Source organism: Halyomorpha halys, unplaced genomic scaffold, assembly GCF_000696795.3.
Source record: "Halyomorpha halys isolate HHAL.00 unplaced genomic scaffold, Hhal_1.1 Scaffold286.1, whole genome shotgun sequence".
Taxonomy (NCBI): domain Eukaryota; kingdom Metazoa; phylum Arthropoda; class Insecta; order Hemiptera; family Pentatomidae; genus Halyomorpha; species Halyomorpha halys.
In genome coordinates this window covers 624888-635727 of record NW_027115682.1, presented here as the reverse complement: position 1 = coordinate 635727, position 10840 = coordinate 624888, and the positions used below count along the sequence as shown (strand labels likewise).

Genomic DNA, 10840 nt, shown 5'->3' with positions numbered 1-10840 from the left:
TATATTGTTCAGTGGCAGTTAGTTATTAAAGGGGAAGAGTTAAAATTTACATTTTCTTCAATACAAATAGTCTGGGAATCTAGGAGACCTAGTAAATGATATGATATGATATGTATTTTACTTGATTGATATAATTTACTTTTAATCAACTGAAAAGATGACACAAATATATAATATGCCATATTAACAATTTACTAAATAAATAAAGGGAATCAAATCAATAAAAAGAAGACTTTATGAATATCTTTAATAAATAAGTATCCAAAATTAGAAATATACCTACAAGAAAGATGGAGAACAGTGGGTGACATAGTGAGGTGGACATTAACTAAATACATTAATTAACTGGATCCCGATGTTTTTTTTTTGTTGTTGTTGGCCTATAGACCTTGTAGATCTTTTGTCGTATCCATCAGCTTCCACCACCTTTGTCTATCTTGGGCGATAACTTGCTGATAGCAATTGATTGCTGTTTCTCTGATTTTCTCGTTCGTCTTACTTCTCCACTGCTTCAGAATTTTATATTCTAAGTGACCACTATTGCACTATCTACTAAAAGAAACGAGTATATTCATAATTATACTAGTACAAGAGCCCAAGACGTGACAAAAGGGAGTTATCTCACCCCAATTTTTGGTTACTTTAATAAAAACTATGTATAATTACTAGACAAAATTGATGAGTCTGCCAAGTATAGGTAGTGGGAATAAAAAATGGTGGCTGTTTCAAAGCGATAAAAAAACTATTTTTTTCATTCGGAGCTCTATATCTTACAAAGTAGAAACAACACAAGAAAATCTAAGAGAACGTCATTTAAAGAAGAGTTAATTTTCTAAAATATAAGCCCTAATTAAGTTACTTACGTTAAATAGTTTTCGAGATATAGTTTTTTAAAAACCAACATTTCACAAAAATGTCGTATGGAACGAACTGAAAGATCAGTAGTTAGTGAATTTACATTGAAAAATTTATATCTCAAAAACCATTTGACATACAGATGTATATTAGCACTCAAATTAAAGCTAGTTTAATGAGCTATAAAGTAGTTTATGATGTTTATCTTCGTAGGAGTAGTAGTTTTCTTGAAATATTCTAAAAATATTGATTTATATTTGTTCGGACAAATTTTCATTTGCCAAATTTATATTCATATGAGAATATAATAAAAACTACTATCCCTACGAAGAAAAGTGTCATGAACTACTTTATAGTAAGTTAAATTTCCTTTGTTTTGAGTGTTAGCAGACATATGTGCGTTTTATGGATCTAGAGATATATTTTTCAAAAATTCAACATTTTATACGAACAACAAGAAATTAGCATTATGTGAGTTTATTTTGTCAAATATCATAAAAACCACTACTCCTACAAAGATAAACATAATTAACTATTTTGTAGAAAATTTAACTAGCTTTAATTTGAGCACTAGCTGACATCTGTACGTCCAATGGTTTCTGAAATGATGTTTTTCATAAATCAAACTTATTGTCCGAACAACTATAAATCAATTTATTTTAGCAAATATCATGAAAACTACTATTCCTACGAAGGTAAAGGTCACAAACTTCTTTATAGTCCATTCAACTAGCTTTAATTTGAGTGCTAATAGACAACAGTACGTCAAATGGTTTTTGAGATATAGGTTTTTCAAAATAAATTCACTAACTACTGATTTTTCAGTAGATTTTTAAGAAATTTTGCTTTTTAAAAGCTATATCTCGAGAACTATTGGACGTAAATAGCTCTTTTAGGACTAATATTTCAGAAAATTTACTCTTCTTTAAATAATGATCTCTTAGATTTTCTAGTGTTGTTGATAGTTTTTAAGATATAGATCTACGAATGAAAAATTAACGTTTTTTTAAGGTTTTGAAACAGCTACCATTTTTTATTCCCCTTACCTATACTTGGCAGACTCATCAATTTTGACTAGTAATTATACCTAGTTTTCATTAAAGTAATCAAAAATTGGGGCGAGATAACTGCCTTTTTTTCTTCCCGGCTCTTGGACAATATGCATTTGCCTTTCAGTAGGTGAATTTAAGGAAGGTGACACAGGAAATTTTAAGTAAGAAGTCTGTTGATACAACAGTTGAAGGATTTCTACGGAATATTTAATACATCAAATATCATAATTTTTATTTTATTTTATTTTATATGTATCTGTGAGTAATGTTCCTTTGTTACATAAATTTAGTACGAACAAGTATCAATCTTAATGCAATAATGTTATCTATATATTATGTTTCTTGCCTCTTCTTAATTTAATAGATTAAATTTTATTAATCTTAATAAATCTTATTAAATTTGAATAATCCATACATCTAACATTACAGATTACTTACATGAATGGCTCCAAGCGCTGAAGCTACCGCACAAAATTGTCCGGATTTGAGGTCAGCAGTAACCTTATATTCAGCCATGGATGGCGATTTTTTTAACTGCCCATGAATATCTACTGTCTGACCAATCATGACCCTTATATACGCCTGATATCACACATCAATTTTAATTAATTAAGCAACAATTAAAATTGATAAAACAAAAAATTAAACACTTTATTATATTTCGACTAAGCATCTAGAATGTTATTGCATTTATTCGAAAAACTAAACCACTCGCCGAAAACGCCTTTGCTGGATCCTGAAAGGTTAAGATCTGTTGAAAATTAGATGACAAAATTTCACCCCATTACAATAGAATCTTTACCATCGATGGCGTTAAATAAATAAATTATTGGAAAAACATCTTTTATCCAAAAAAAAAATAAACACAATTTTGTTGCTCGAAAAATATTCTTACGACTTTACTATAACTCTTATTCATACTTTTTGTTATTTAATGAATAGATATAGCTCACTATTTCTGATGTTTGAATGTATGAGGCTTGTCAAAACTAGCATATCTGGATGGAGAACCTAAATTTGGGAAAAAATGGAGATGAAGTGTTTCTGAATTATCTATGTAAACAAAAAAAAAAAACCAGTTTCTTCAGGTAAATGCACTTAGCCTTTACCGATTTTAAGACAGAGATGTCCTGAGAATACACCATCCAAAAAAAAGTTAAACAATTATAATTTCTATTCTTAATAAAATATAACATAAAAAAAATTTTGAAATGATACGATATCCAGACGAAGTGGTTAACACAGATAAGAAATATAATGCCCTTCCAGAAGCAATTTAAGGCGGTAAGAAAAAAGAGAGGAAGGTCTCAAAATAAATTAAAGATAAATAAGTTATTGCTCTAAGAAGAGGTTGATAGTCTCGAAAACTGAACTAAACCAAAGAAATCTATTAGAAGCTTGATAGTTTGGAAAGAGTATAAGAAAATGGACTAAACAAAATAAGAAGTCTTAGAAGAAGCTAAAAGTTTGGAAAGAATTTAAGAAAAGAACTAAACAAAGTAGGAAGACTATGAAGAGGTAGATGGTTAGGAAAGAGTGTAAAAAAATAGGACTATCTCGGTAGAGGTTTAACCAAATAATGAAACTAAAGAAGATATTAAAATAAGAATCCATCCTTATGTCGTGATTTCATACGAAAACTCAAAATAAGAACACTATATACAAGATCTTAGTAATATCACTAATATATTCTCGACCTACATAATGTCTATATCAAACAGAAAATGAGATTGCTGAGCACATTGAGTAAGAGCAAGAAAAACATGTATAATTATTTAAGATGGAGGCGGGGTCCTTAGTTCTGATATAATTAATTGGTTTAATAAAGCGAGAAATAATTACCAACAACTTATATTTAATTTAAAAAAATGATAAATCAAAGCTATACTGGAAAATGAACAAAAGAAAGTACCGGATTAGGTGATTAATGTACGAAGACTAAATTAAACTCTAAAATTTTTAAATCAATTGCTTCACGAAATAATTACCATCACAACAGTTTCTATAAGTAGCGTGTAGCCAGGATCGTTTTTGAAGTGGTTTTTGAAAAGATAAAGAGGGAAAAGTCCCACTTGAATTCCGTCATACACTGCAGTAGCTTTACCTCCTTCGCATATGGCATGCCAAGTTTTTTTACCTTTCCTGTATTCAGATTTATCAGACATATCGTCAATAATTGACCCCAGTCCATACGACTGAAACATAAAAAACAATTTGTGTAAAATGGTTCCATTTTAAATCAACTATCAACTATAGATATATTATTCATCGAAGTCCATGCAAGGGAAATCGAACCGATTTCAAAGATTAAGTCTTAGTAATATTTCACCTATGCAATATTCATCGTTATTATTCACAATTGTTCAATATTGATAGCGTTGTAAATGGTTAGGGGTGTCTGTTGAACGAGACAATAAATCCCACTATTAATTATTTTTAAAAAATTAACTGTTATATTAACCATATAAGGCCCACCGATCTCGTATTGAATAAAAAATATGATATGAGGCCTATGTAGTATTGTTTATCGATGAGTGGTTAGAAATAGTATATAGAACATGTGTTATAGTATTTAAAGTTTTAAATAATAAATTCCTGGATAGTAATCTAAGATTGAATTATATATTCCTACATAATATTCAAAGTGTTGAATAATACAATCTCCCATAGTATTCAAAACATTAAAAAATATATTCCTGCATAGTATTTGAACTATTGAATACATGTTTATTTATTTTATAAATGCTTCCACACATAGCGGGTTATTAGCATACTGCACTTTTTTTTCTTTTTTTTTTCTGATAATGAATCCTGTTATGCCAGAAGTTAAGGAAGAGAAGAAAATATAAATGATGTTAAGGTTGATGCTTGTTTAGTTCGTTTTATTAATAAATTCTTAATTTTTGAATGAGTGTGTTTTTTTTTTTTTACTTTACAGTATTCTGTTCGTGCACATCCTCAACTTCGAACAAAAGAAGAAAATATAATTAAACCAAAAAGTAATAATTGAACTTAAAAATATGTATTCATTTTTTCCATTAATATTTCAATTTAAATTTTACCTTGATCGAGTCTGGCACACGGGACTGCTTTACAAACTCCGTAAATTCCTACCTCCTGCATACTTTCTCATCATTCGTTCCTTTCTCATTGATAGATTTTTCCAAGTAAACCACAATGGTTCCTATTCATCTCTATTCTCGGTCCGCTGGTGTTCCTCAAGGTAGTACCCTTGGTCCCATCGTCTTCACCGTCTATACAGCTGACATTCCAACCAATCCCTGCTCGCTGTTCCCATCAAATCACCTTTACCCTTCGTCGTAAACCTACTGACTGCCCTACAGTCTTCTTTAATAATGTTACTCTTACCCCTGTCGAACTGATCCGCTACCTTGGACTACATTTGGACAAACGATTAACTTGGAATCCTCACACAAGACTGAAAAGACAGGAAACTGCACGTCGATTTCGACTTTTACAGCACTTGCTGGACAAACAGTATAAACTTCCAATTTATTACAAAAGACTGATCTACATGACTGTAATAAGGCCAATCTGGACATAATGAGTTGAGATTTGGGACCCCACTAAACCTTCGAATTCCTCTCGTATCCAATTATTGCAACCCGAAATCGTTCGTAAAATCCTCAATGCTCCTTACTTTGTCACAAATAAAATCATACATAAAGACCTTAATGTTCCGTATGTAACCAATCTAGCCCGAACCAGATATCACTCCTTCCATTATAAACTCTCTAACCACTCATACCCCCTAGTTTCTAATCTTGCATCCTCTTCCATTCCTGACAATCATCCGAGGCGCCTGAAAAGAAGATGGCCACGAGACCAGTTAATGTAAAATGTCATTAGAGTGCTGCCAATGAGTAGTTTCTCTACACGCCTGTAACACTCCAATTTAACTTAGATCAGATTTACTAAATGTATTATAATGTACAGTTGTAAATAGCAATAAATAAATATTAAAAAAAATTACCAAATCCATTGATGCTCTGAGAATGTACATCTTGGTAATGTTCTCATCGGTTTGATGGCTCTCATCAGCAACGGTCCTGTAAACCAGTTCGGTGGCAAAGTTCCAAGCATCACTAAGCGGTGGGATGTTGTATGTAAGTAACTGAAACATGATGAAGAGACTTTGAGAAAATTAACATCCAGATAGTAGTAAGTTAAAAATAATACTGAGGAATTTTTTGTTGATTTACTACAGTTCAATTCATTATCTTGGTTAAATTATAATTAAAAAAAAAAAAAAAAAAAATTTATAATTTTGAAATTTTGAACGGTCATTACTCAGTTTCTGCTGGATTTTTATGACAGTGACGTGGTAGAGTAAAAATAAAAAAATAAAAATGCCTGATTTCCTGTGATATGGTATGGAGTCTAACTTCTTGCTTCACAAGTAAGGAGACAAACTAGGTTTGGAATATTCCAGACTTACACAGATTTGAGTCATGACCAGATAGATAATCAAGAAATATTAAAAGGTTGTTTTTCTACACAATGAGATTTTGATGGACGCAGTAGGCCCTTTCAGATCGAATAGCTAAAACTTGCCCTGTCTTATTCGTTTTGTTCACCACGAAAAACCCATGAATATGAATTTTCATTTCAAAAGCAAAATGAATATTTTTTGGTCAAATTGCTTTCCTACTTTGGGTCATAGTTTTTTTTTCGCGAATCACACAAATCGCCATTAGAAACGTAGGAGAGGTATAGGATCCTATAAACTATATACAATAGTACAGATCTCCGTAAAAAAATTAGAACAGGTGATATGAAATAAAAAATTTTTTTGTTATGAAAATTCCTATTTGTTGCCAATTGAATGCTAAACATGAATTTGATTGATTTTTTCAAAATACATTTTTTTTGGCTTATTTTAAGGAAAGGGAATTTTATTTTTTGTAATTTTGTTCCTCATTCGATACGATCGGCAACCTACTTTTCTTTTTTATTCTAAAACACAAATGTAGTTGAGTATGCATGTAAGTAACCACTTTGACTCAATATCGAACTGATTGCCTTAGATGTTACTGAATATACGAGTATTTTCCTATAATCGACTTACCGGAAATGCCCCTTAAATAATAGATTTTACTTTTTTTTACGATTTTTTAAAAATTAGCTGTAATATTATCGATAAATTTCGTCATATCAATTTATGATCGAAATGTATTTAATATTAACCCCATCCAATTCATCTTCTTTGTTAATGTTAATACCTTTTCGATTCTATCCGAATATCCTGGTACATGTGATGCAATATTTTTACATTCTGGTATCACAATACTTCTCAAAACGTCATAATATTGATCTGTTTTAGTGTCCAACCAATGCCTTTTGACCAATTGCTTTCTGAAATGATAAAAATATATAATAATTATATGTTCTAAAATAAATCAATCGGGTTAATATTTGTAAATAATCAATATCAAAACGAAAATTATTTGCATTTTAACAGACTTCAGACATGTCCGATGGTACTTATATCACAGTAATTCAATTCCAATCAGACTTATTTTCTAAGCTCTAGAAAGTTTTTTTTTTTAATTATTTATTTATTGCTATTTACAACTGTATATTATAATACATTTAGTAAATTTGATCTCAATTACATTGGAGTGTTATAGGCGTGTAAAGAAACTACCTATTGGTAGCACTCTAATGACGTTTTACATTAGCAGGTATCGTGGCCATCTTCTATTCAGGCACCTCGAAGGATTGTCAGGAATGGAAGAGGATGCAAGGTTAGAAACTAGGGGGTTTGAGTGGTTAGGGAGTTCATAATGGAAGGAGTGATATCTGGTTCGGGCTAGATCGGTTACATAGGGAACATTAAGGTCTTAATGTATGATTTTATTTGTGACAAAGTAAGGAGCATTGAGGATAGCAATAATTGGATACGAGAGGAATTCGAAGGGTCCCAAATCTCTACTCCTTATGTCCGGATTGGCCTTATTACAGTCATGTAGATCAGTCTTTTGTAATGAATTGGAAGTTTATACCGTTTGTCCAGTAAGTGCTGTAAAAGTCGAAATCGACGTGCAGTTTCCTGTCTTTTCAGTCTTGTGTGAGGATTCCAGGTTAATCGTTTGTCCAAATGTAATCCAAGGTAGCGGATCAGTTCGACAGGGGTAAGATTAACATTATCAAAGAAAACTGCAGGGAAGTCAGTAGGTTTACGACGAAGGGTAAAGGGTAATTACGACACCATTCTTCGAGGGCTATGATATGGGATTGGAGAGCTTGAGATGCAATTAAAGGGTTATTATTAACAGCGAGCACACATGTTTCATAGGCATAAGTGGTGAGGATAGTATTAGGATTGGTTGGAATGTCAGCTGTATAGACGGTGTAGAGGATGAGACCGAGGATACTACCTTGAGGTACACCAGCGGACTGAGAATATAGGGAAGAACCGTTGTGGTTTACTTGGAATAATCTATCGATGAGAAAGAAACGGATGATAAAAAGGATGTAGAAGGTTCTAGAACGTGCGTAATAATAATTGCGAATTGAGAAACACTTTCCACAATTGATGAGACTAACGAATTTTAATCTCTTGCTACATATCCATAGACCGCGACAATCTCCAACCTATTAGAAGTTCACTAGCTTCATCTTAGTAGTCTAGTAAGTGAATTGATACCCTAACACTATTAGTCACTCTTCGTTCAACCAACTAAAACTGCATAATAGCATTCTATATCCCATACCCAAAGCATTGCCCTCGTGGCTGCAGATTAACTCGCAGTAAAAGTGGATGTCATACAATTCCGCGTCTGCAGCAGGTCTTAATAGACGCACTCGACGTCGTTCTTATGTTCTTTTTTTTGGAGGGGGGGTTAAGTGTATTTTGTTATGTTATTGAAGTTCACACTCAGTGAAAATTAAAGCTTGGAACACAGGAATAATAATGTTCAGTTGTTCAGTATGAAGCACAATTTAGAAGCTATAAGGCCCCTGAGCCCTGTTTCATAATAAAGTACAAACTAATACTATTAGTCTTGTGGATTTATCTTCATTCAATTACACAGACTTGTCCAATAGTAACTTGTACTTTAGTATTTTTTAATTCCGGTAATATCACTAATAGTCATCCCCATCATGAAAAAATAAGTATTAGTATTATTACCACAGGTGTTTCTACACTTGTACTATTAGCTTTCATTATGAAACAGGGCCCTGCTCTCACCAGTGCAGATCTGTCTTAAATGGAGAGAGTTTTGCCACACTGATCAGAATTTACGTAGCAGAACTATATATGATTTTTTTCCTTCCTCTACTTATTTTTATTATTCCATCTCCCTCTGCCCGTTATAAACTATGTAATATCATCTTCAAATTATGCATGACAAAAGTAAACGTTCCAGATCACTCGGGTCTAGCACGAATAATCCTACAGTGAAGGAAAAACACCAAAAACTCTGTTGAAGAATTTCCACCTTAACCGGAAGACTCTTCAAAGGGAACGGTCGAAAAATCTTTGTTAGGAAAGTTTGGGCTAAGCGTAAATTTTATTACAATGCCTCTTTTTTCTTTTTTTATTTTTATTTAAGGTTTAACATATCCACTACAATTCTTTTTTCAGAGATATATTTTAAAAGATCATGTTCTCTGTCATAATAAGACAATATATTGACTTAAATTATTTTTTATAACTTTTAACTGAGACTTGAATACAGGAAAACTTTATTTCTGATAAATGAAAAAAAAAAAAGTCAAGATGTATTTGAATAAAAAAAATATTGGTCAGGGACAGCCAGAGCAAGGAGAATTGGAAATATCACATTAGTAAAATATTGGAATGAAATTTATCCATCTTGTCTATAAGAAAGATATATCACAATTAACCTGACTCTATGAATGATCCCTTGAAACAATTTAATTCTAGAGGGATTTGATAGCTGTCGGTTATTTGAGAACCAGCCACAAACACTTCATATCTAAGAAAATATATTAAAATTATTATTGGATATTCTTCCAATAACAACATTAGGGTTTAAGTTTTTTTCTTCTAATCTCCTCGGGTCTATAGGGTTTGATATATAGGAGATGGGTAACAATAATGGGTGATATCTATTGCACTGCATTTCAAATGCTGGGTCTGCTGTCTGATGATGTGGTTCAGACTTAAAATGCAAAGAACTATCATTTTGATGGTTATTACCATCAACTATCATCTATCATTTATTAAAAATGAACAAGGAAGAATAAAGTACAATAGGAAATAATACTATTTACTTTTGAGAATTATTTTTAGAATGCCCACATATGGATATATGTGGTGACTTTGAGTTGTTTTCCGACTTATAATTAACTAAACTATGAAAACAATTTACCTCCTTGTGAATTGGCCGAAGATGGCTCCTCTCAGCTTTGGAAGCGACTTTCCAGCCATGTTCGCCATGGTTCCAACAAATATTTTCACAGAGCGGACGTGATTTATCTATTCCTGCTATATAACGACGTGTCCAGAGAACCCCTGTACGGATTAGGTTAATTGAGTGATAAAGGTAAAAACCTTTTGGGTCCTCTAAACAAATAAATGCTTAATGAAGACATGTAATGGCAGCTTATAAAACCGTTAATAAACCAGGACTAATAGCTCACTATAAAGAGAATGTGTAGAATATTGATGAGTGAATAAAAACTGGTAGTTCAGGGCATTCATTTTTATGCTTGGAGATCCACTGACAATATATGTACCGCTTATCCGCTTACAATATATACAATGTATACTACAATATATGTACTTGGTTTTTTGTTTGTTACGTATTTTATAGCCACCTTCATCCTTCTCGGAAATAAACCACTTTCTCCTCCAAAATATTTCTTTCAATTCACAATACATGGTAGGAAAAGTGGTGTATTCCAATTAAACTCCTAAAAACACTGTTTAAAATAATATT

The 10840-nt window shown here is 31.9% G+C and overlaps 1 protein-coding gene across 1 annotated transcript in view; it reads right to left on the bottom strand.

Annotated features, from left to right (window-relative positions):
- LOC106680761 (sesquiterpene alcohol synthase-like) overlaps window positions 1-10398 on the bottom strand; it is a 14655-nt gene extending 4257 nt beyond the window's left edge. Inside the window, exons 1-5 of the mRNA XM_014420689.2 lie at window positions 10271-10398; window positions 7151-7283; window positions 5902-6042; window positions 3896-4102; window positions 2346-2489 (exon numbers count right to left, since the gene is read on the bottom strand). Of these exons, the coding sequence (XP_014276175.1) occupies window positions 2346-2489; window positions 3896-4102; window positions 5902-6042; window positions 7151-7283; window positions 10271-10338 (693 nt within the window). The 5' untranslated portion in view covers window positions 10339-10398. The remainder of the gene's footprint in view (window positions 1-2345; window positions 2490-3895; window positions 4103-5901; window positions 6043-7150; window positions 7284-10270) is intronic.
- Window positions 10399-10840: the final 442 nt, after the last annotated feature.